Genomic DNA, 26,211 nt, shown 5'->3' with positions numbered 1-26,211 from the left:
CTGTGCTACATTATACTAAAGCTCCTCTACTTTTATTCTGACTGATTACTCAAATGGAACAAGGTCAATTTTCACCTTACAGTTCCTCTCAGCACAGTCACATTCACTGAATACCTTATTGTAGAAAGTCACAGTCCTTCCAGTCATAAGGAAGTGAAAGTGCACATAAAGATGCCACTCCAAATATCAATGAAGTAAATAGCTGTGCCACTGAGTAATGTAATTTGTGTAGTTTACACACAGTGATAGTTTCATTTTTAAAATACGTACCTCACACTGCAAGAGAGTAACCCAAAGATGCCCTTCATTGGAGTGCTGCTTTTAAAGACCTAGACCATCATCTCCTTGAATGTTTTTGAGATAGCTAGGAGGCATCCATGACTACAGCTAATAGCACAGTATTGGTGCTCTCTTCTTACGCTTCAGTTAACTAATGCGGACACATGGCTGTGTCAAAAAAGGTCACTGATTTAAGGGTACTTTGAAAAAGTACCCCCATAAGAAATGAATGTATCTAAAAACAGTTTGTTGTATATTACTGACAACTTATGCATGACAGTTGCACAATAAGACTGACAGAAGTGTTGCTCAGATTAGGACCGCCTAGAAAATTAACTGAAAATGATCGGGTTTTTTTTGGCTGAATAATGACATTTTTTCCCTTAAAAAGTAATCAGCCACTTTAATAAACTTGTTCAAAGATTTAATGTAGTTGCTCATTTATTTAGAGCTATTTTTAAAGCTTGAGGGTAAAGTTCTCAAAAGTATGAAATGACTTAGGAGCCTAAATCCCCTGTAAGATTCCTGGTCTATACCAGAAAATTAAAATGGCTTGACTGTGTTGCTCAGGGATACAAAAAATCCAGATCTCTGAAAGAGGTAGGTAAACTGACCTAATCCCCAATGTAGACAGCGTTAGTTTGACCACAGAATTCCATCTAACTACCTACCACCTCTCAGGGAGGTGGACTACTTACACCCATGAAAGAACTCCCCCTATCAGTGTAGGTAATGTCTACTCTGAAGCACTATAGCGGGGCATCTGCGGCAGTGCAGCTGTAGCATTTCAAGTGTAGACAAGCCCTTGGGCTCCTATATCACTTAAGCACTTTTGAAAATTTTTCCCTGGATCACCATTTTTTGGAACAGAGGCCTTCAGAAACAAGAAGAGAGCGTACAATGTGTTTGAATCCTCCATTCACAAAGGAAACGTATACGAATACTTTAAATTTCTTATGTATTTCCTTATAGTGAGACTACATGACTGAAGAATCAAGCAGCAAACTCTGTACGTAAAACACCAGCTGATTGTTCTAGAATCAGAATACTTTCTGTTCTAAATAAAAAAAGATTCAAATTTTCTTACTATAATGAAAAATTCAAAGGGTATTTTTCTGGAAATGATCTTCGTGTAAAGTACAAAAGCTAAGATAACAAACCTTTAGTGTTTTTCGCACTGTACCCCAATATCCTGGCCACGACAATCTCCAACCACCTAGCCAGGGACAGAACTTGAGCTACTGCCTCTGCATCCTCACTGAGAATAGAAATAAAAAGCAGTGCTTATGTTAAAACATAGGTAAACAGTGACCTGATGACCTGAAGCCTAATCTTTGAACAACATATAGTACATCTCTGTGAAAAAGAACAAGTTCACAGTTAGCATTTACACAACTATTTAGGTACCCTAAGCAAACATTAACTAAACTTTAGAATTTGTATTAAGTACTAGAAATACTTTCTCATTGGTAAGAAACCTAAGTGGTCCATGGTATTAGAAATTTTTTCCAAGAATCGATTTTGGATGCCAGGACAGACAACAGGGTGGGTGATCAATAAGGATTTAAGCAGCCCTATATAGCAGTTGGAAAGATTATTCAAAATTTTCCATCAGAGGTTGCCTCCCCTACAAGCACTAGACAGCTTTTATTCTTAGAATCATGAAATAAGACTGTCCCTGGAGTTCACCTGTTTATCTTCTGAGTCTGCAAAGGAATAATGGGAATCACTGTGTTGCACAGAGACTTGCAGAGCGGGCAAAGGTATTCTCCATTCTCCAAGTCAAAAATCTGTTCAACATGAAGACGCTGTCGAGAATTCAGTTGCATGGCTTCAAAGTACCTGCAACATTGAAAAGAAAAATCATCTAGCAAGGAAAATGGCCTCTGTGCAACACAGAAATAAGAATTCAAATGGCAAAATGGTATATCTGGTGTGTACTTTTCTATGCCAACAACCAGACTCCTCTTCTGCTACACAACTAATACATAGATGTTGCACATGCTTGGACACCAAAACAAAATTAAATCTTTGAACAGATATGTGAACCAGGTAATTTCAGAGCACTTTCCAGGCAAGAACAGCAGAGAGATTTCCCTACTTTTAACCTCCATATAAGTGTGTATTTTATTTAATATATTTACACTCAAGCAATACTGAAATTTGCTACCTACCCGCCCCCAACATTTTAAACTAATGTTACATCCTAAAACCTCAAGCATACACACATTATATTCCTAGATTATAAATTTAAAGTTAAGCCACAGCAAAGGTAAATTCATAAATATCCTATAAATACTATTTTAACAACAGCTAATAGTAGCATTTCATGGATGAATGTCCATAAGTGACTTATCTGTTGTGAGGATCCAGTCTCACCACCAGATATAAAAATATATCCTTGTTTTTGCTGAAGTAAAATGGAAGGGGATAATTTACATTTCAAAGACATCCTTACAGAAAATTCACCTTGGATACATAGAACTGTGGTATAAGTAAATTTAAAAACAAAAAACCACAATGAAACCCACATTAAATATGCGGTCAAAGGAAAGAAAATCAGTTTAATTGAGATAAAAAGAAAAGGAGGACTTGTGGCACGTTAGAGACTAACCAATTTATTTGAGCATGAGCTTTCGTGAGCTACAGCTCACTTCATCCGATGAAGTGAGCTGTAGCTCACAAAAGCTCATGCTCAAATAAATTGGTTAGTCTCTAAGGTGCCACAAGTCCTCCTTTTCTTTTTGCGAATACAGACTAACACGGCTGTTACTCTGAAACCTTTAATTGAGATAGTTTTCCCAATAAAAGGTGGGAGCAGATTACTTTTCAATATGTATGGGAATACTTTGAGACAGTCTATTAAAATAGGAGTTGGTGTAATAAGAGTGATCTTTTCCAGGTTTCCTTGTTAATTTTCCCTATCCATGCAGTAAGCACGCAGATTTCACCCATGGTCTCGATGGCCTGGATACCTCCATTAGTAGAGAAGGAACCCAATTTTCAAATCTGTTTGCTCAAAGTTGAGCATCTAAAATCAGTACATATGTGAAAACCAGATACACAAGCAGCTTATATACGTATTTGTCTGTCTAACTTTAGGTCTAAATTTAAACTAAAATCTTCTAATTAAATGATAATATTTTAAGAGCAATGAAGGAAAAGGCAAGCAAATCTAACAAAAGAGAGATGACAAAGATATCTGAAAAAATGGTCTACACGTACAAAATGTTTATGAAACTCTACAAAAATCAAAACATTTTATATTTCCAAATTATACAATATAACAGGCAGAAGAGCTGCAATAAATGTAAAATGGCAGTTACATAGGTATTCCATTCATTCCAAACAGTCTGTTAGACAAAGTATGTTTTGCAGTATTTTGTCTGCTGTGTGTGTATATATTTTCCTTTAAAATGTAAGCGGCAGGCATTCTTTTGAGTAAAACTAAAACATTAACATATCAGTTATGTAATGAACAAAAGATTATACTCAAACCTTCTGCAAAATCTAGTATAAGAGAAGAGAGTCTTCTGTCCATTTCTTTTAATCCTATCTACTCACAGAGTAAGTTAACTTTTTCTTTATAAGGGCATGGAAACCGGGTTTCAATGTTGTTCTGTTTAGATGTATGTGGATAGGATCTACCAAGAGTAGAAGTCATTCATGTAGAATACTCAAGGAACATTTTTCTGTATGCTTTTTAGGGTGCTTATTTGTTTTATGTTGATATTTACCATAAAACATATATTAAAAATAGATAATAAGCACTGAAAGTATAACTAGACTATAGCCAACTGACACGTACAAATATAAAAATCAAAAAGCCTCCAAGATAGTATCTGTATCATGTGATATCACAAAGTAACTTATAATAGGTTGATCCTGCTCTTCATATCTTTCTGATATCTCACTGTGAAGAAATGTCTAACTTTACTTTTCACAGCTTAAACCAATCTAAGGCTTTTTGTCAATATTTATTCGTCTCTCTTTCTAACCAACATGTCACTCGTGATATAAAAGCACTAGTAGACAAAAAGCCCTTCGTAGTCAAGTCCTTAAGTATTTCTGTCCAGAGGCAATTGCAGTCACTTGACAGTTATGATTGGTTGGGGTAGGCCTGCTTTGGTCCTTAAGTGTAGTCAGGCCTGGTCTAGTGACATGCATACATGGTCGAAGATCATTCGCTGTGTAACTCTCTCCTGGACGTTTATCAGTGTCCCTTGTTGCATACCGTAAGGGCATGATGCAGGTCCCATCTATGAGAGGTGGCTTCTTGCTCTTGACCAGTTTTACCCCACTTAGACTATTCTTTAGGCCAGTGGAGACTTGGCTCCTTTTGGTACTGCCTTCTGTTGGTATTTGAGATGGCTCTTGTACCAGATTTCTTTGATTTTTCTCTGGTTGAGTACTTGGACTGGCTGACTTCTTATTTGAACTTCAATATTTTGTATTGCTGTGTTGGTATACTCTTAGATACCTAAGACACCAATCTGAGATAAAACATGAAACAGTATTGCAAAGATATCCTCTTACTTCTGCCAGCAGGTTGCATGCATTACATGACCACAGCTTCCTGTATGGGTTCCACATGACAAATCTGGATCCATGAAAAGAGGATCTAATGTATCTGGAAAGATTGGGGGGGGGGGGGGAATTAAAAGAATATTAGTACACATTTGGTCAATTCAGACAAAAACCCCTTTAAGTTTTCATTTATCCACAGTAAGCACATTCATTTTGCAAACTTCTTCACAACAATGCCCTGACAGGGGAGCACAAGCATAACTATGCTGCTACAGTTCCACCCCTTGTTCTATCCAGTCCTATCTTAATGTGAAATTACCAAAGGAAAAAAAAAAAAAGAAATCTGAAATCAATGTTCAGTCAATAAATGAACATCCTTCTCTGTTGAATTATCTTTTGGAAAAAGGCATCAGTGTGTTCAATCACTTTATCTGCCTGGGATTTCAGCTGTACTGTCTTTGCTCCAGTACCTGGTGATGGAGGTGATTTGCTGACTGAGGTCAGCAACAGAAGATTCTCCCAATGATCACCTACACTTTCAACAGTAGGTGACTCCCAAGCAGTTGGGCCAGTGGACGGTTCAGAGTTCATTGGCATGCTGACTGCAACACCATCAGCCGAAACCTGCATTTGTCTCTGGCTTGTTGGGTGATAGTGTAATGCAGTGGTTTTCAACCAGGATTCCAGGGCTCCCTAGGGGACCGAGAGCAGGTTTCAGGGGGTCCGCCAAGCAGGGCCAGCATTAGACTGAAAAAAGAGCCACCGTGCCCTAACAACCATGTAAAAGAAGCCGTGAGAGATAAAAAGGCATCTTTTAAAAAGTGGAAGTCAAATCCTAGTGAGGTAAATAGAAAGGAGCATAAACACTGCCAAATTAAATGTAAAAATGTAATAAGAAAAGCCAAAAAGGAGTTTGAAGAACAGCTAGCCAAAAACTCAAAAGGTAATAAGAAAATGTTTTTTTAAGTACATCAGAAGCAGGAAGCTTGCTAACCAAACAACCAGTGGGGCCCCTGGCGAATCGATACACAAAAGGAGCACTTAAAGATAATAAAGTCATTGCAGAGAAACTAAATGAATTCTTTGCTTCAGTCTTCACAGCTGAGGATGTTAGTGAGATTCCCAAACTTGAACCGTCTTTTGTAGGTGACAAATCTGAGGAATTGTCACAGATTGAAGTGACACTAGAGGTGGTTTTGGAATTAATTGAGAAACTTAACAGTAACAAGTCACCGGGACCAGATGGCACTCACCCAGGAGTTCTGAAAGAACTCAATGTGAATCCACAGAACTATTAACTATGGTTTGTAACCTGTCCTTTAAAACAGCTACTGTACCCATGACTGGAAGATAGCTAATGTAACGCCAATATTTAAGAAGGACTCTAGAGGTGATTGTGGCAATTACAGACCGGTAAGTCTAACATCAGTACCGGGCAAATTAGTTGAAACAATAGTAAAGAATAAAATTGTCAGACACATAGAAAAGCATAAATTGTTGCGCAAAAGTCAACATGGTTTCTGTAAAGGGAGATCATGTCTTACTAATCTATTAGAGTTCTTTGAGGGGGTCAACGAACATGTGGACAAGGGGGATCCAGTGGACGTAGTGTACTTAGGTTTCCAGAAAGCCTTTGACAAGGTCCCTCACCAAAGGCTCTTACGTAAATTAAATCGTCATGGGATAAGAGGGAAGATCCTTTCATGGATTGAGAACTGGTTAAAAGACGGGGAACAAAGGGTAGGAATAAATGGTAAATTTTCAGAATGGAGAGGGGTAACAGAATGGAGAGTGGTCTTCCCCAAGGGTCAGTCCTAGGACCAATCCTATTCAACCTATTCATAAATGATCCAGAGAAAGGGGTAAACAGTGAGGTGGCAAAGTTTGCGGACAACACTAAACTGCTCAAGATAGTTAAGACAAAAGCAAACTGTGAAGAACTTCAAAAAGATCTCACAAAACTAAGTGATTGGGCAACAAAATGGCAAATGAAATTTAATGTGGATAAATGTAAAGTAATACACACTGGAAAAAATAACCCCAATTATACATACGATATGATGGGGGCTAACTTAGCTACATCTAATCAGGAGAAAGATCTTGGAGTCATCGTGCATCGTTCTCTGAAGATGTCTATGCAGTGTGCAGCGGCAGTCAAAAAAGCAAACGGGATGTTAGGGATCATTAAAAAAGGGATAGAGAATAGGACAGAGAATACCTCATTGCCCTTATATAAATCCATGGTACACCCACATCTTGAATACTGCGTACAGATGTGGGTGTACCATGGATGTGGGTGTCCCCTCATCTCAAAAAAGATATACTGGCATTAGAAAAGGTTCAGAAAAGGGCAACTAAAATGATTAGGGGTTTGGAACGGGTTCCATATGAGGAGAGATTAAAGAGGCTAGGACTTTTCAGCTTGGAAAAGAGGAGACTAAGGGGGATGTGTGGAGAAAGTGAATAAGGAAAAGTTATTTACTTGTTCCCATAATATAAGAACTGGGGGCCCCCAAATGAAATTAATGGGTAGCAGGTTTAAAACAAATAAAAGGAAGTTCTTCTTCACTCAGCACACAGTCAACCTGTGAAACTCCTTGCCTGAGGAGGTTGTGAAGGCTAGGACTATAACAGGGTTTAAAAGAGAACTGGATAAATGCATGGAGGTTGAGTCCATTAATGGCTATTAGCCAGGAGGGGTAAGGAATGGCGTCCCTAGCCTCTGTTTGTCAGAGGGTGGAGATGGATGGCAAGACAGAGATCACTAGATCATTACCTGTTAGGTTCACTCCCTCTGCGGCACCTGGCATTGGCCACTGTCGGTAGACAGGATACTGGGCTGGATGGACCTTTGGTCTGACCCAGTATGGCCATTCTTCTGTTAGACTCAGTTGGGCCCAAGGCAGACAGCCGGAGGCCCACTGCATGAAGCTGAAACCCAGGGCCCTGAGCCGCACAACCCAGGGCTAAAGCCAAAGCCTGTTCAATGTAGCTTTGCAGGGCCACCCTGTGGCCTGGGGCCTCACACAATTGCTCTGCTTGCTATCCCCCAATGCCAGCCCTGGTCTTTATATGCAGAAAACCAGTTATTGTTGCACAAGTGGGCCGTGGAGATTTTATAGCATGTTGGGTTGGCCTCAGAAAGAAAAAGGTTGAAAAACCCTGGTGTAATGGGACGCAAAAGTGTGGACTGACTATCACGTTGCTGCCCTACAGATGTCCTGAATTGGAACTTGCACCACAAACACCTCCGATGATGCCTGAGCTCTTGTAAAATAGTCTGTCAGGGGAGGAGCCGTGACCTTCCCGAGGTCGTAGTATGTGCGGATACAGGAAGTGATCCGCAATGAGTTTTTCCGGGCCAAGACTGGACAGTCTTTCATTCTGTCTGCAATGGCTACGAAGAGCTGAGTGGATTTCAGAAAGGGTTTAGTCCTTTCTGTGTAAAATGCTAGCGCATGCTTGGAGTCTCTGTTCCTCCCTGTTAGCATGTGGTTTCGAGTAGAAGACTTGTAGGAAGATATCCTGGTTACTATGGAATTGTGAGATCAATTTTGGCAGGAAGGTCGGGTGTGCATCTTGTTCTTGAAGACTACAGTGTATGGTAGTTCTGAAGTAAGAGCTCAGATGGCTTTCTGGCAGAACTAATGGACCAGGAAGGCCACCTTCCAGGACAGGTAGAGCAAAGAGCACCTTGCCAGCAGTTTGAATGGGGTACCTGTTAGCCTTGCCAGCAGCAAGTTGAGGTCCCAGGGAGGGAGTGGGTTGTGTACCTGGGGGTATAGCCGTTTCAACCCTTAAGAAAACGACCACAGATTGGGTTCAAGAAGATCAACCAGCCATTCACCCACAGGTGAAAGGCCAAGATTGCAGCTAGGTGAAACCTAATACATGGTACTGTTAAGTCTGGTTTCAGAGTAGCAGCTGTGTTAGTCTGTATTCGAAAAAAAGAAAAGGAGTACTTGTGGCACCTTAGAGACTAACCAATTTATTTGAGCATAAGCTTTCGTGAGCTACAGCTCACTTCATTGGATGCATTCAGTGGAAAATACAGTGGGGAGATTTATATACATAGAGAACATGAAACAACGGGTGTTACCATACACACTGTAACAAGAGAGTGATCACTTAAGGTGAGCTATTACCAGCAGGAGAGTGGGAACACCTTTTGTCGTGATAATCATGGTGGGCCATTTCCAGCAGTTGACAAGAACGTCTGAGGAACAGTGGGGTGTGGAGGGGGGGAAATAAACATAGGGAAATAGTTTTACTTTGTGTAATGACACATCCACTCCCAGTCTGTATTCAAGCCTAAGTTAATTGTATCCAGTTTGCCAATTAATTCCAATTCAGCAGTCTCTCGTTGGAGTCTGGTTTTGAAGTTTTTTTTGTTGAAGAATTGCCAATTATAGGTCTGTAATCGAGTGACCAAAGAGATTCAAGTGTTCTCCAACTGGTTTTTGAATGTTATAATTCTTGACGTCTGATTTGCGTCCATTTATTCTTTTACATAGAGACTGTCCAGTTTGACCAATGTACATGGCAGAGGGGCATTGCAGGCACATGATGGCATATATCACATTGGTAGATGTGCAGGTGAACGAGCCTCTGATAGTGTGGCTGATGTGATTAGGCCCTATGATGGTGTCCCCTGAATAGATATGTGGAGACAGTTGGCAAGGGGCTTTGTTGCAAGGATAAGTTCCTGGGTTAGTGGTTCTGTTGAGTGGTGTGTGGTTGCTGGTGAGTATTTGCTTCAGGTTGGGGGGCTGTCTGTAAGCAAGGACTGGCCTGTCTCCCAAGATTTGTGAGAGCGATAGGTCCTCCTTCAGGATAGGTTATAGATCCTTGATGATGCGTTGGAGAGGTTTTAGTTGGGGGCTGAAGGTGATAGCTAGTGGCGTTCTGTTATTTTCTTCGTTGGGCCTGTCCTGTAGTAGGTGAATTCTGAGTACTCTTCTGGCTCTGCCAATCTGTTTCTTCACTTCAGCAGGTGGGTATTGTAGTTGTAAGAATGCTTGATAGCTTACAGACAGCCCCCCCAACCTGAAGCAAATACTCACCAGCAACCACACACCACACAACAGGTGCCACAAGTACTCCTTTTCTTTTTACTGTTAAGTCTGACAGTTTCAAGTGTAGTAGGTAATCCAGAATGAAAGGCAATGTTGACTGAGTAGACAAAACACACTTGTGCTGACCAGATTGAGAATCTCTTCCACTTTGCCAGGTAAGTTACTCCAGTGGACTGTTTCCTGCTCCCTAAAAGCACCTTACAAACAGGTCCAAAGCATGCCAGTTGTGTGGGGTTCAGCCATGAGCTTCCATGCCATGAGATGGTGACTCAAGGCTCAGATGACGTAGATGGTCAAGGTCCTGAGAGATCAGGTCTGGAAATGGGGGCAGACTGATTGTGTGTCCACAGAGATCGAGGAGGGTGGTGAACCAGTGCTGACGTGGTCAGGCCAGGGCTACCAGGATAAGGCACATCCTGCCCCTTCTGACGTTCTGCAGGGCCTTGTGTATAAGAACGATGGGAGGGAATGCATAGAAGAGATGGTCCGTCCAAGGGAGGAGAAATGTGTTTACTAGTGACCCCGTGCTGTGGCCTAGGAAGGAGCAGAACTGAAGACACTTCTTGTTGTGCACCACTGTCAACAAGTCTACCTGGAGAGTGCCCCACTTCTGGAAAATGGTGCTCAAAACATCTGGATGAATGGACCACTTGGAAAAGGATCTGCTGAGATGATCCGCTAACTCGTTCTAAGACGCTGGGAGGTAGGAGGCTTTGAGGTGGATTCAGTGGGCTATGCAGCATTCCCACAACCAAAGAGCTTCCTGGCACAGGGGAAACGAGCGTGCTCTGCCCTGTCTGTTTATGTAAAACATTGCTGTCGTGTCATCTGTAAGGATCGACATGCAGTTGCCCTCCGATTGGGGTTGGAATGCCTGGCAGGCTAGGTGCACGCCCTCAGTTCCCTCATATTGACGTGTAACAGCAGCTCTTCCCTGGACCAGAGGCCCTGAGCATCCCCAACTGAGCCCCCTCTTACCATCGCCGATGCATCTGTAACAAGACACATTGACAGTTGGGATCTCGAGAATGGGACTCCTGGACAGTATGTGCCACCAAAGGAAGGTCTAGCCACCAAAGGAAGGTGACAATCACCCATGGGGGAAGTGAGACCACCCTGTCCAGATCGTGTCGGCTTGGTGCTGAAACAGACGCTAACCAAGCCTGGAGAGATCCAAGCCATAGTCTCATGTGATGCCATATGCCCCAGAAGCTTTAAGCAGTTCCTTGCTGTGGTCATGGGGTGATTCCTCAGGCTCTCTTTGAGGACCCCCAGAGTTCTGAACTGGTTTTCTGGAAGAAAAGCTCTGGCCTAGGTTGAGTTAAGGATCGCCCCAACAAATTATATTCTTTGAACCTGGGAAGGGTGGATTTCTGCATGTTTATTAATAGCCCCTGTCATAAAAATAAAGGGAAGGGTATAAAATCCCTCCTGGCCAGAGGCAAAACCCTTTCACCTGTAAAGGGTTAAGAAGCTAAGATAACCTCGCTGGCACCTGACACAAAATGACCAATGAGGGGACAAGATACTTTCAAATCTGGAAGCGGGGGGGGGGGGGGGGGGAGGGACGGACACAAAGGGTTCATCTGTCTGTGTGATGCTTTTGCCAGGAACAGATCAGGAATGCAGCCTTACAACTCCTGTTAAATTAGTAAGTAATCTAGCTAGAACATGCGTTAGATTTCCTTTTAATGGCTGGTAAAATAAGATGTGCTGGATGGAATGTACATTCCTGTTTTTGTGTCTTTTTTTAACTTAAGGCTTTGCCTAGAGGGATTCTCTATGTTTTGAATCTGATTACCCTGTAAGGTATTTACCATCCTGATTTTACAGAGGTGATTCTTATACCTTTTCTTTAATTAAAATTCTTCTTTTAACATTGTTCTTAAGATCCAAGGGTTTGGGTCTGTGTTCACCTGTACAATTGGTGAGGATTCTTATCAAGCCTTCCCCAGGAAAGGGGGTGTAGGGCTTGGGGGGATATTTTGGGGGAAGACGTCTCCAAGTGGGCTCTCCCTGTTCTTTGTTTAAAACGCTTGGTGGTGGCAGCATATGGTTCAAGGACAAGGCAAAGTTTGTACCTTGGGGAAGTTTTTAACCTAAGCTGGTAAGAATAAGCTTAGGGGGTCTTTCATGCAGGTCCCCACATCTGTACCCTAGAGTTCAGAGTGGGGAAGGAACCTTGACAGCACCAGATCCTGGAAAGTTGACTGTATTAACTACACATTTGCCTCCACCTGGCCCTTGGACTGACCTTTGATCAGCCAGTAGTTGACGTAAGTGCAGACCTGAACCCCTTGTCTTCTCAAGAAGGCTGCAACAACTGTCATGTGCTTCACAAACACCTGAGTGGCCACTGACAGGCCAAATGGGAGCACAGTAAATTGGTAGTGCATGTGGTTCACAACGACTCATAGGAACTGTGTGTCCCCGAAAGATCGCAATATGAAAATACGCATCCTTCAAGTTGGGGGCAGCATATCAATCCCCTGGATCCAGAGAAGGGATAATGAGGGCCCAGGAGACCATGTGGAACTTCAGTTTCTTCATGAATCTGTTGAGGTTTTGCAGGTCCAGGATCTGTCTGAGATCCCTGTTGGATACTGAAATTAGGAAGTACAACTCCTGGACCCTGAGCTCCAATGTAACCTCTTCGACGGCTCCAACCCTGAGGAGCAACCGCACCTCCTGGACCAGAAGTTGCTCGTGAGCAGGGTCCCTGAAGAGGGACAAGGAGGGAGAGTGGGAAGGGGGAGAACAACTGAATTGAAGGGTGTATCCCAGTTCTATCATGCATAGCACCCAGTGATCTGAGGCAATGCGGGCCCATGCCCGACAGAAGTGGGATAACTGGACCACAAATATAGGGGAAACTGGATCCACACATTGTCCTGGTATGTTGCCCTTGAGCATCGCATCAAAAGGCCTGCTTAGACCACACTGTGTCTCGGTGGGGAGGCCTGGCACCGGGACAGAAGCCTCCTCTTATAGCCTCTACTCCTTCTCCTGCTATAGTCTTGTCTCTGCTGTGGTGAGTAGAAGCGGGTTGTCAGTTGGAGCTTATAGTGCTTCCGGGAGGGAGCCGGTATATGCGATTTCAGGGTGGTTCTTCTTGTCTTTCAGATTATGCAGCTTTGAGTCTGTTTGCTCTGAAAAGAGCGACTTGCCTTCAAATGGAAGGTACTGCACAGTCTGCTGCAAGCCAGAGGGTAACCCCAAGGACTGAAGCCATGAGCTTCTTCTCATGACCACAGCTGAAGCCATGGATCAGGCTGCAGAAACTGCCATGTCCAAAGCTGCCTGAAGGGATGCTCTTGCCACTGATCTCCCCTCTTCAACTAAGTCAGAGAACTCACCCCTGGACTCCTGCGGCAAAAGCTCCTTGAATTTTGCCATTACAAAAGGAGTTGAAATCATAACGGCTCAGGAGCATTTGCTGGTTTGCTATCCTGAACTGGAGACTGCCAGTTGAGTACACCTTCCTGTCAAAAAGGTCTATTTTTTTGGCATCTTAGGCCTTGGGAGCCAACCCTTGCTGCTCCCGCTCATTTGCTGCTCAAACAACTGAGCCCGGGGTGGCGGGGGAGAGAAATCAGTGGACATAAATTCATACCCCTTAGGAGGAACAGAATACTTTTTCTTCATCCTCTTTGCAGTAGGTTGGAGGGATGCAGGCGTCTGCCAAAAGGCCTTGATGGGGTCCAAAATGACATAGTTCAAAGGCAGAGCCACCCACAATGGCCCTGAAGCCGCTAAGATGTCCACCAGGGCATGGATACCCAGGTTCTGAGCTACCCTCCTGAGGCGCTCCCGGTGTGCCTTGTAGTCATCCTCGGAAGGTACTATACTTGTTCCCACCACTGCCTTGTCAGGAGAGGAGGAAGGGGATGCCTTTACCAGTAAGGAGCCTTGTTCCTCATCCTCTGCACCAGCTAGGTCCTGTGATGCCGGGTCTTGCACTTCAGTACCGGGCTCAGGATTGAGGACTGGTCCCTGCTCCAAGGTAGGTGGTGCGAGAGCTCTTGACTCCAATGCAACCGAGTAGGACCTCCTCGAGTGTGGACCCTGGACTGGCTGAAAAACCCAGGAATTCCAGAATGGTCACTGTAGCTGCATCTGCCACTGCCCCAGTAGCCAGACGGTTGGTGGGATGCCCTCGCTCATTTCAGTCATTGGGTATCACTAAGGCTAAGATTATGTAACATCTGTGGAATCCGTGACATCCAATGATCTCTGTGACACTGGGGGCCCTGCAGCCGACCAGCTGCTGCCGACAGTGGGGGATCCCTGAGCTGCCTCCCTCTTAGAGATGCCAGGACGCTTCATACTGAAGCCGAAGTACTCAGTGCCTGGTAACGTGATTTGGTTCCAAAGGGGGACGAAGTGCTGCTTCCATAAGGAGGAATTTGAGTTTAGTGTCCCTGTCCTCCTTCATTCGAAGTCTGAGGCTCTTGCAAATCCTGCAACGCTCCTGCACATGGGCCTCCCTCAAACACTTGAGACAGCTGCAGTGTGGGTCACTAACCAGTATTGGCTTATGGCACAACACACACCGCTTGAATATTGGGGACGAAGGCATACCCCAGTGCCAGGGAAGGGCTAATCCTGCTAAGCAGAATCTGCAACTAACTGAAACTTAAACTCTAGATAAACAGCTATTTACAGATAATCAACAAAATACACTGAGAGAGGTACGTGTGGGAAAACGTAAGGACAAGCAGCAGTTCCAGCGACCGTCACGGACAGTAAGAAAGAACTGAGGGGGCGGTGGGGCCCTATAAACCAGAACTATGAGGGCACGACTCCAGAGGGCACCAGAGCCAACCTGATGGATACCTCTGAGGGAAGAAACTTTCCAGTGGCGATGCTTGGGGTGAGCACACACCTACACTGGAACTGATATGAGCAAGCATTTGAAGAACTACTGTACCAAATCCAAAAGCAAAGACTAATTCTTAACATACAAGAAATCACAGGCAACCATTATGAAAACTTAACAGATTCTGTTGTGTTGCAATATGCAGTCGACAGGATTTAATTTTTCACAAAAGGTGGCCTTGAATAGTACAGAATTGAATGGCAATAGAACTCCTTATGTAAGCTGGGTAGAACTTTCTGTTTGAACAAATATGCTTGTACTATAACATGAACACAAAGAAAGTAGAAAAGAATTTAAAGTAAGACCTCTGCTTGCATGTAATAGTAAATTATACCTTACAGGTACTAAAAGTCAAGTGAAGAATGTAATATAATGCACCCTGGTGTCAGACCACTGTTATACTGGTGTCAACATATACACAGGCACATACACTTTCCCCACTCATGCAGCTCTCCAAGTGGGGGGAGAAGGGAATCACTTAAAGACCTGTTCCTTTAGGTGAGCTACAGAAGAACTGAATATGCTGCTAAAGGGGAGTTAAAATATCTATCTGTAAGTGGCCTTCGGCAAGTGAAGAAGATTTGTTTCCTTCTTTCCCCAGCTACTTTGGTAACCTGGCATACTGTTACAAGAAGGATTTGAGAAAAGTTACTAGAGATGAGCTTCACTGGATACACTGGGGCCCTGGCTGGGATGATTTAATTGGGGATCGGTTCTGCTTTGAGCAGGGGGTTGGACTAGATGACCTCCTCAGGTCCCGTCCAACCCTGATATTCTATGATTCTATGAATGGCATCTTTATCTGTGATTTAACCTAAATTTTGGTATCAAGATGTGTCTGTACAGCATCTGGCAAAATGTGGTCCTTATCTATGACTAGGGTCCCTAGGCACTAGCATATTACAAATAAGAAAAAAACAATAGAAAAATGGATGGTTTTGGTTCATCTTTCTACACACTCCAATGTTTGGGCCGTTCTTGTTTATGTTATGTTAATAAACTTGAGTAAGCAGGATTTGTACAGATGACTGGTTGGGGTTTATAACAAGACAGGAACAGCTAATTAAAAATCGATTTCTACAGTTGGATCAATATGCAATAGAGAGAAACAGCTACTCATTTTGTATCTTCTGTGCTAGAATACACACTCTTTGGTTTAAGGAACAAAACTCAATTGCTTCAGAAAATTAATTTGGAAGACTAATGTGTACTGTTTTATTTACTCAAAGTAGGAGTCATGTACACATGGAATTCATCTTTGTTTTACAAGGGAGAATGGCAGTAAATTCTCCTCCATGTCTGATTTTTAGTTTTATGGCAAGGATTTTAAGACCATCTAAAATACATGACTAAAATTCTTAACTAAACTTTCATTAAAAAAAGTAACCATTCAGTAATCTGATTAGCTGAAAGTGTTAATTAAATACAACTGAAGTGAGTTCTAAGAAGAGAACAGCAACAGCTGATATTCTTAGCTGAAGAGGTACACCTACCACCTGAGAGTTCAAGAGTTTTCCCCCTGTGCTGAGTTAAGGCAGTGGATTTCTGGACACAAGCTGATAATACCATCACAGCACTCTCCAGCCTCACTTCCTGCTCCTCCTGACATAGGATACAGGTCAGCACTTCCTTCTCAGTAACAGATGGACCTCGTTTGGGTCCCAAGGCAACTCTGGAAGACTCAATGGCCAAAGGTATGCTGTAAGAATATCAAAAGACAAGGATCAACAAACAATTACCAGACTCCCTGTAAAGAAACAAAGATCCTCTCGAAGACATCAAAAACTATAAATTTACTGCTTATATTTAACAGTAACTTTACTGCAAAAGCCCTTACATAAATGTACCAGAATCACTTCAGTCACCACTGAAATACAACCATCTTTAAGACGGAATGTGGCAGCTATCTATTACAGTATATTGAAATAAATTCCATTATTCCATTTATTGTTTGATGATGCCACAAGTTTACTTCCATTTTTCAGGCAACATGCAATAAGAAATAGTTAAGAGAGTGCTTCCCTGCATTTACAAGTTTGAGGATGTCTTACAGAACTTGAATTCTTAAATGACAAAGCAGGCAGAAATTCCTGTATTGGTTTTTAGTCATTCATCTGTTATCTTGTTCTCTTCGTTTGATATTATCCACCCTCTTTTTCACAGATCATATATTAGGCCTGGTCTACAGTAGGACTGCTTTGCCAATATATCTATACTGGTATTATAATAAAAGTGCTCCTGATCTGGACACAGCTTATAGTAGCAAAATTGTATTTTCACTTGCGTAGTTTATTCCAGGCCCGTCTTCCCCAAGCAAAATAAGCTACATTGGCTAACACATAGTTTTGACTGTTTAATTGCATCTACTGCAAGAACTTTCCCCAGCACAGATATATCAGACATAAATCACATCTCTTCGCAACCTAGACTGACAAATTTTGTAGTGCAGACTTGGAGCACACTCTCTCTCGCACATGCACAGTCACCATTGCTCTTACTCAAGCCTGACAATTCTACTCCTAGCATCAACTAGACATAGCCACTCATGAATGACAAGAGACGCTTCCTATTGTGATTGAATCTGAATTTCAGTCCCCTGAATTGGAGCACATTTTGTTCCCACTAGACCAGCTTTAAAACAATAAAACAAAAAACCCACACTTCATATGACTAACATTTAGCAGATGGACTATAACATAGCCAGATAGCCAAGAGAACATAGGGACTAAAAGAGATGGGTAAGTACAAAGTCTTCATTATAAATACTACAAAATGTGGAACAAAGGATTACTGCCCTGTGCAGTAAAAGCAGCATTTGCTATACTGGGTCAGACCATTAGTTCATCAAGTTCAGACACTAATGTGGCCAGTATCTGATGCTTCAAAGGAAAGCAAAATAAATCCACAATGCACCTAGGCAAATAAATGCTGTATAAGAGAACTTTTTTTCCCCTGAACCTTATAGTGAACAGTCTGTGCACTACAGCACAGGATTTGAGTATCTCTATCCTGGGATGTGCAATTACACGTGATTGCTGATCATAACATTATCCAGCTATTTAAAATATGACTTTAAAACAAATCTTTATTTCTTTTCCTTCTACAATTATACAGAGATCAAACAATTTGGGGGATTAATGATATACAAAATCACATTCTGAAAAAAACAGTTTGGGTTATGAGCGCAGTAAGTTTTTTTTTGCAACTTAACTTTCAAACATACCGGCTTCTGGGCAGGACCTTGTATGTTAAGATTCTGCTGAATTAAACACTCAAATTAGGTCTTCAAAAAGGAAAGCCCATTATCACCTAAACTATAGTAATATCAACTACGGGTGTTTTATAATTAAGTCATTGTTTTCTGAAATGGTAGGTTACATGAAGAATATTTTACCTGAAGAATATTTTTCCAGAGTTCATCTTATATAACAAGCAGGTCTGGTGTCCCCCAAACTGATTTGGCCTTCTGACATTAGTATTTAGCTGCTAGTTTACACAGGATTCTCTAATCCAGGGCATTGAAAAATATAAGTAGTAAGAGATACAGGGCTACTGATTGGGATGATGCGCTTTACCTATCAACTGTACTATTAAACCTTATGTAGTTATAACCACTTTTTAGGAAATTAATTTTTCCATCAGAACTCTGGGTATCTGTCTCATCTCACCTCTCCTCCTCCATAACAGAGTCCTCTCTTCCCTGTGTCTCTTGTGTATTTTCATACAGGAGTTTATGAGTTTCAATGAAATTCCTCTGTAAAGCAGACATCTGGGCCATTATCTTCTGGCGATGCAGCCTGGCAGCTTCTGCCTTCCTCTTCCGTTCAGCCTTCTCTTTGTCTTGAGTGCTCTGAGTCTTATTAGGAAAGAGTAGTAAAAATTATAGACTAAGAACAACAACTAAAAAATACGAAGAAGTATTCTCAGAAGTAGAATTCTAATTGCTCCCAAATTCCTCAATGAACTGGGCATCCCATGATTGTAAAACAAAACACAACAAAAATCTAAAAGTTGTAAAAAAAAAAATCTTAAAAGCTGATTAGGCTCTCAAGGCATTAGTAGAGCATGTTTATGAATTCAAAAATACAGAAAGTTATAATTAAAGCATCTGAAACACCGTTCGTCCTTTATTTACTTCTTAAGACCCAAATTCAAGATTATACAATACCCTGCAAAAGATTAAATAATCAAAATATCCTGACTTATACAATGTAATCAAAGCAGCCCAACCCTTGTTCACCCTTTTACCAGCATTCGCCAAATGTTGAGTAGATCTTACAGTTTATCAAGTCAGAGCTACATTTTGATGGTCTGAAATAGATAAGCAGATTGACCTGCTGATGGTTAGTGTAAAAATTTTACAGCTGTTGTTTTTAAGCGGACCTGTATTTCTCAGCATTGGACAAATACACCACGAAACCAATGATATACCTGAGATACACTGATGATATTTTTATCCTCTGGACAGATGACTAAAGCTCCCTCACAAATTTCTACCATAAATTTCAATAACCATCACCCATCCATTAAACACTCTGTTGAACACTTCCACATGAGCATCAACTTCCTGGATACCACAATCAGCTTCAATAATAGAACCCTACAGACAAATATATACAAGAAACCCATATATCACCACACCTACCTTCACAGGTCCAGTAACCACCCCAAGAAATCAGTTATCTACAGCCAGGCATTCTGAGCAGAAAGTCCAGGATATACACCTTAACACCCTCAAAACCACCTTCACCAAAGGCCAATCCACCAGAGAAGTAGATTGCATCGTGGAACAACCTCTCCAAGCTCATCATTAGAAGCAAGCTCCCCACAGACCAGGACACACCAACTCAAAGAGGCAGACACTGCCAGAATAGATGCAAAACCTGCAGCCGTATCTCCACTACTACAATGATCACCACCTCCCACAACACACCATTCAAGATCCATGAGTCCTCCACACGTCTATCACAACATGTGGTTTACCTCATGCTTTGCCCTAAATGCCCCAATTACAACTATGTAGGTGAAACCAGACAAGCACTATGATCTTGAATGAACTTACACACAAAAGAGATAAAAGACAAAAGCCATCACATCACCTGTGGGTGAACATTTTTCACAAAGTAATCATGCTATATCTGAGATATCAGTCCTCGTCCTCAAAGAAAACCTTCACAATACTTTCAAAAGACAAGCCTAGGAGCTTAAATTCATAACCTTGCTAGACACTAAAAATTATGGACTGGACTGGACTGAAGAGAGATGCTGGATTTATGGCTTATTACAACAATCTATAACCCACTAACAAATCCCCAGCTGCTTCCCCTGCCCCTCTTTTCCTCCCTATGATGGGAGGGATTTCAGCAGGCCACTTCATCTTGAATGAGCTCTTGAAATATATGTTAACTACCATGCTAAGTAATCTGTTCCACCTTGTATTTAGCTGTGCCACTCTGAGAACATTTTCCAGTCCTGAAGAAAAGTTCTGTGTAAGCTTGAAAGCTTCTCTCTCTCACCAACAAAAGTTGGTCTAATAAAAAGATACTACCTCACCCACCTTGTCTTTCTAATATCCTGGGACCAATATGGCTACAACAACACTGCATAAATCATATGCCCCCAAGCCACACACCCTTATTTCTGCCACCTATGGTCTGAGGAACCACACATTTAATATCTACCAAATTCCAACTAAATGTTGGCATGTAGTAGTGTTAGTAGTAAGAGAAAAGAGATTTCTTCTTGTTCTTTTGCAGTTGTTATACTGTAACAAATTCTCTATGGAAACCACATAGCTATCATTATCAGGGTGAATCAAGTGCACAGTAAGCACCTAATTTTCAAACTCGCATATTTAACTTTGGATTTAAGTACTTAAACCACAGAGAGTCATAGAACTGGAAGGGACCTCAACGAGTCATCTAGTCCAGCCCACAGGGCTGAGGCAGGTCCGAGTATACCTAGGCCATCCCTGACAGGCATTTCTTAAAAACCTCCAAAGATGGAGATTTCACAACCTCTCTCAGTACTTAACTGTCCTTGTACTGTAGTTAGAAAGTTTTTCCTAATATCTAACTTAAATCTCCCCTGCTATAGATTAAGCCCATTACTTCTTGTCTTACCTTCAGTGGACATAGAGAAAAATTATCACTCTCCTCTTTATAATGAATTTGAAAACTTATCAGGTCCCCCCTCAGTCTTCTTTTCTCAAGACTAAATATTTTTTTAACCATTCATCATAGGTCAGGTTTTCTAAACCTTTAAATCATTTTTTTAAATCTCTCTGGATTTCTCCCATTTGTCCACATCTTTCTTAAAGTATGGCGCCCAAACCTGGGCACAATACTCCAGCTAAGGCCTCACCAGTGCTGAGTAGAGCAGGACAATTATCTCTCATATTTTATTGACAACACTCCTGTTAATACACCCCAGAATACCAAATTTAAGGCACTATATCATCACTTAATGCCTAAAACTGGTATTTAGATGCTCAAATATGGATTTAGGAACCTAAATTTAAGCACTTGTGTTTGAAAATTGGTCCTTAAAATTGCAAATACAAATGTCTCCCTGTGGAACATTTCTTCAGTTCCTTCCCTGTTTGTTATTACCTCATTGCCTTTTGTAGTTTCTGATCCTGATGTAGTTGCTGCTGTTGCCAAACTTGATTTCTCTCTCAATCGTTTCACTGTGTCAAACATCTGGGAATAGAGATTTAGGTGTTAAGAGAATATAAAATGTGACTGGATTGTGCATGCCGTATTACTGAACCTAAGGGCTGTTAAAAGGTTAAACATTTTTTGAGAATTTCATATTGGTAAAAATGTACTTGGAGCTATCAAAGTATGGAAAGCCTCTACTGAGCCAGAGCAAGTTTCCCACAATACCAATGTGTCCCCAACCCCACAACTGTAAGGAGCACCCCTAGGTGTAAAAGGGTAGTTCACTTTCTCTGGTCTATTCAGTCCTTAGCCATTGCTAAAACGACTACTAAGGATGCTAATTAGTAGAAATTAGTGAGATGTTCTTTCATAAGAATCTGTGTTCACTAAGAAATTATCACGAATGCCAAATCATTTCATATAGGCTACTAAAGGGACATCATGTGGTAATAGTATTCAGTCACTACCGTCCAGTGCATTATTTAAATTAGCAAACCCAGAGGTGAAAGGCTCTCTAACCCATGACAAATTTCTTAAGACAACTTCCTCCCTAATCCTCATCTTGCATAGTAATTTCAGTTATTCACTCTTAGAGAATTAGCCTCAACTTTAAATATCAACACTATGTTTCTGAAACACTATCAAAAAGGATAATTTGATAGATGTCCTCAGCACACCTTAATATTAAACCACTTTTCCCTTTATGAAAGTTGATGTATATTTCTTCTTGCTGCTCAGTTTCATAAAAAGTTACATACGAGCTGCTTCCTTTTTGTGGAATGTCAGGTTAGGCTAATGTTATGTTAAATGACTTTTTATAGTAGGGTATTTTTGTTGGTTGTTTTTTTTTGTTTTGGGTTTTTTTTGGGGGGGTGGGATCCTCTTCAATTTCACATATTCCTAACTTGGAGGCATTAGTCTTTTGGTCTGACAATTTCAGAGACTGGCATTTGACTGAAGGTGAATTAGGCAACAACAAAAAAGTCTATAGTTCGAAACTGCCTCTGAACTGCAGTTTCAGATTTTCCTCTTTTCTAAAAAATATAGAAAATTAAACTAAAAAACCCCATATATTGATCCAACATCCCATTAAAAAAACAAAAAAACCTGAAAGTTAAGGTTGTGCCTTTAAGTTTGGATTTGTTGTTCCAACAATTTTCTTATTTTATCAGAAATCCTGAAAACCTCTAACATTTTAAATTTAATTTATACACCATTTAAAACTTTGTGCTTTTTATAAAGTAATTTTTCCACTTTAGTCGTTTAATTTGCAGACTGAGTCTACAAAATGTTTAACCCTCTCCAAAAATATATATAGATTTTAGCAGACCTTAAAAACTTTCCAATTTTACTAATACAAACAGATGTCACCAAAGCTTCTTTATACTTCTCTACTATTTAAAATATCTTGAATAATGAAGTTATAGAAATATAAATACTGAGTTATTTAAGGCAATTGGAAAGTTTTTTTTAAAAGTCACGACTAAATATTATTTAGCTAAAATTTTGACTTACAAAATTTTAAGTAGTAACCCTTTCATGCACTGGATTCTGTATTAGCACGTGGTGTCCATAATAAACAAACAAACAAACCCCCACCTCATCTCAGCAACTGAAAAAAAAAAAAAAAAAAAAAAAAGCTTTTCAACACAGTAGGATACTGAAGAGATCACGGCAGGTGTGAACAGTGTCTACTGCATTAGCTAAAGCAGTCAAACTTTTTTCTTTTAAAATGCTGAATTATTAAAGCCAAATTACACTTGGCTTCTGCCTTGTTTACCTGCAGTATCCAGTTGATCATATCCTTCTGCGCTTCTAACTGAGGAACTGATTTTAGTTTTTCCAGAAGCATTAGTATGTTCAGAGCATTCAAGGCTGAGCTTCCCATTCCTTTACAAAGAAATGAAGTGTAAATGTGCAGGTTTTCAGAAATACTGGCTAACATTTTTGCTGCTATAAACATGATTTAAAATACTGGCAATACACACAAGTCCTCCTTTTCTTTTTGCGAATACAGACTAACACAGCTGCTACTCTGAAAGCTTTCATTTAGGTTCCTTCCAGAAGTAGAAGTATAGGTAACAGACCTGACTTTCAGATCTATGCTCTAGGGCTTCTTCCTGTTATTGTATTCATACTGAACTCCATTGCCTTTAATGGTGTTCAATGTGGGTGCTGGAGCAGTTTGCAGGATCACAACCTAATTGATCATGCAGGGGAAAACAACAGAATTCACTATACAAAAAATGCTGTCATATACAAAAATATACTGACAAGGAATTCGCCCACTGACATTTTTCCAGTAATAGTAATCTTTGGTGAATTTGTAATTACAGTAGGTATAAAATTTTCCAGACAGAAGTGGGATGTTCAATTTGATTGTGTCCCTTTAATTTGCTTGACAAACAGAAAGACATGAATGATAAAAAATGGGGATTAAGAGATTGTACTTTTCAGACTCACTAATATCCCCTTTTACTGCATATTGTTCATAAGTAAGGCTGCGATTTTGTCATGGAGGTCACTGAAGTCACAGATTCCGTGACTTTCCGCAACCTTTGTAACTCCACAGCTGTAGTGGCCGGTGCAGTTGACCCTAGGGCCAGCTGCTCAGGAGACCCATGGCAACTGCTTGGTCCACACCAGCTGTGTGGCTGGCCCCAGGGAGTGCCTGAGCTGCAGCGATCCTGGGGTGGCTGGAGAAGTGGCCCTGGGGAGTGCCCGAGCATCAGTCCTAGCGGTGGCCCCGGGGAGGCTGGAGCAGGGGCCTCGGAGGCTGTAGGAAGAGTAGTCCCCAGAGGCCTTGGAGCAGCAGGCAATTGGGGGCAGTCAGCCTCCACAACAGGAGCAGAGACTTAGTCATGGGTATTTATAGTAAAAGTCATGGACAGGTAAGAAGCCATTAATTTTTTTTATTGCCTGTGACCTGTTGTGATAAATGAAGGGGGAAGGTAGCTCCCTTTTATGTACACCCAGCCAGCCAGTTGGCTACAAAATCCCTGTTAGTAGCTGTTCTCTACTTGCTTTACCTGTAGAGAGTTAAAAAAGCCCATAGATAAAAGGAAAGGAGTGGGCACCTGACCAAAAGAGCCAATAGAAAGACTGGAACTTTTAAAAATTGAAACAAGACTCCCCTTTTGTCTGTCTGTTGTTCTCCAGAGACAGGGGACAGAGCAAAAACAGGGCTGGAACTATGCTGTAAAAAGCTTTAAGCAAGGTATGAAAAATCATTAAATCATACCTAGAACTGACTCATTTGAAACCCCAGACACATAAGTAGACCAGGAAATGTCTAGAAAGACACGATTAGGTTTATCTCTTTATGGTTTGTGGACTCTTCTGTGCTAACCCCCAAAGGCTTTTGCTTTGTTTGTAACCATTACGCTGGACCTCAAGAAAACCATTCTTGAGGCTTAATTTTAAAATCTTTTAACATCTAGCAAACGCCTAAGTTCCAGATGTGTATTTTCTTTCTTTTTGTTTTTAATAAAATTTACCTTTTACCTTTTTTAAGAACAGGATTGAGTTTGTGTGTCCTAAGAGCCTTGTGCATATGTTGTTTAATTAGCTGGTGGCAACAGCTGATTTCCTTTGTTTTCTCTCTCAGCTCTTCCCAGGGGGTGGGCTTGAGGGTACCCCATAGGGAGGAATTCCCAAGTGCACCTTCCTGGGTTCAAAAGGGGGTTTTTGGCATTTGGGTGGTGGCAGCATCTACCCATCCAAGCTCAGAGAGAAGCTGTAACCTTCAGAGTTTAATAGAAGCCTGGAGTGGCCAGTATCAATTTTTAGAATCCTTGCAGGCCCCCCACCTTCTGCACTCAAAGTGCCAGAGTGGGGAATCAGCCTTGACACCTGCCCATGACTTTTACTAAAAATACCCACGATTACCTTATTCATAAGGTCAGTGTTTTCAAAAGCTTTAAATAAAAGCCACTTCAGTGGCTTGGATTCATATTTCTCACTTTTTATCCATATCACAGGAGCTAATAATGTTCAGCTTGCAAAAGGGACTCTATTTATCCTTACACAATGTAGCAGCAATTCTACACAAGATAAAAAGAATGGAAGATTAAATATGCAAATGATTTGGACTCCACCTTCAACCTAAGCATATTTTAGTGCAAGCCAAAGGATCTTCTAGATAAAAATGATAAGGTTTAGAGTCAAGGGAAAGGAGCACAAGACCATGCTGCATATAGTTTATAAGTGAAATCTCGCCTTTTTACACTATTGTCACTAGTGTAATAAAAACCCCTTAATCTGGAGGCAAATTAAGATCTGTCCAAGTCAAAGGGTACCAAAATGTGTGGTTAGTTTATTTTTTAAACATTGCTCATTCATAGGCATTTGTCATTTCTCAAAGAATTTTTATTCACATTTCCCTCTTCTCCTTCACGATAGTCCTGTAGTGGAAGGAGGATGCTATGACCCAGGATGCCCTCAATACCAACTGGCAAAAGGGGTTACCAGAATATCCGGATTCTGGTATGTACATTCTGGTTCACCAAAGAAAATTATGGGAGATCTTAAATGAAAGCCAGGATCACACAGGTAATTAGTATCATTGTGAAATGTATGTACAGACACTATGAAAGGAGTTATGTATGTATGCTGAAAATATGTTCCTGAAGTTTGTATCAAGGCAGAGTTGTCAAACAGATTTGCTGTCAGATAAAAGATGTTTATTCACTTTACTCTGACAACATGTAAATTAAGCATTGTAAGCCAACATAATGGATGGCCTATTAACATACAAAGTCAACAGGGAAGAAGCAGGACTCAGTAAAAA

At 41.1% G+C, this 26,211-nt stretch overlaps 1 protein-coding gene across 2 annotated transcripts in view; it reads right to left on the bottom strand.

Moving 5' to 3' along the window:
• Positions 1-26,211, bottom strand: part of UBR1 (ubiquitin protein ligase E3 component n-recognin 1) — a 137,154-nt gene that overhangs the window by 36,530 nt on the left and 74,413 nt on the right. For both annotated transcript variants that reach the window (XM_074955630.1, XM_074955631.1), the window contains exons 27-33: positions 23,203-23,312; positions 21,372-21,461; positions 18,429-18,616; positions 16,254-16,459; positions 4,816-4,909; positions 1,969-2,121; positions 1,440-1,537 (exon numbers count right to left, since the gene is read on the bottom strand). In XM_074955630.1, coding sequence (XP_074811731.1) covers positions 1,440-1,537; positions 1,969-2,121; positions 4,816-4,909; positions 16,254-16,459; positions 18,429-18,616; positions 21,372-21,461; positions 23,203-23,312 — 939 coding nt within the window. The remainder of the gene's footprint in view (positions 1-1,439; positions 1,538-1,968; positions 2,122-4,815; positions 4,910-16,253; positions 16,460-18,428; positions 18,617-21,371; positions 21,462-23,202; positions 23,313-26,211) is intronic.

The sequence above is a fragment of the Natator depressus genome, chromosome 6 (assembly GCF_965152275.1).
Source record: "Natator depressus isolate rNatDep1 chromosome 6, rNatDep2.hap1, whole genome shotgun sequence".
NCBI classification, from domain to species: Eukaryota; Metazoa; Chordata; order Testudines; family Cheloniidae; genus Natator; species Natator depressus.
Note: the sequence above shows the minus strand (reverse complement) of the source record. Positions and strands in the feature narration are given on the sequence as shown.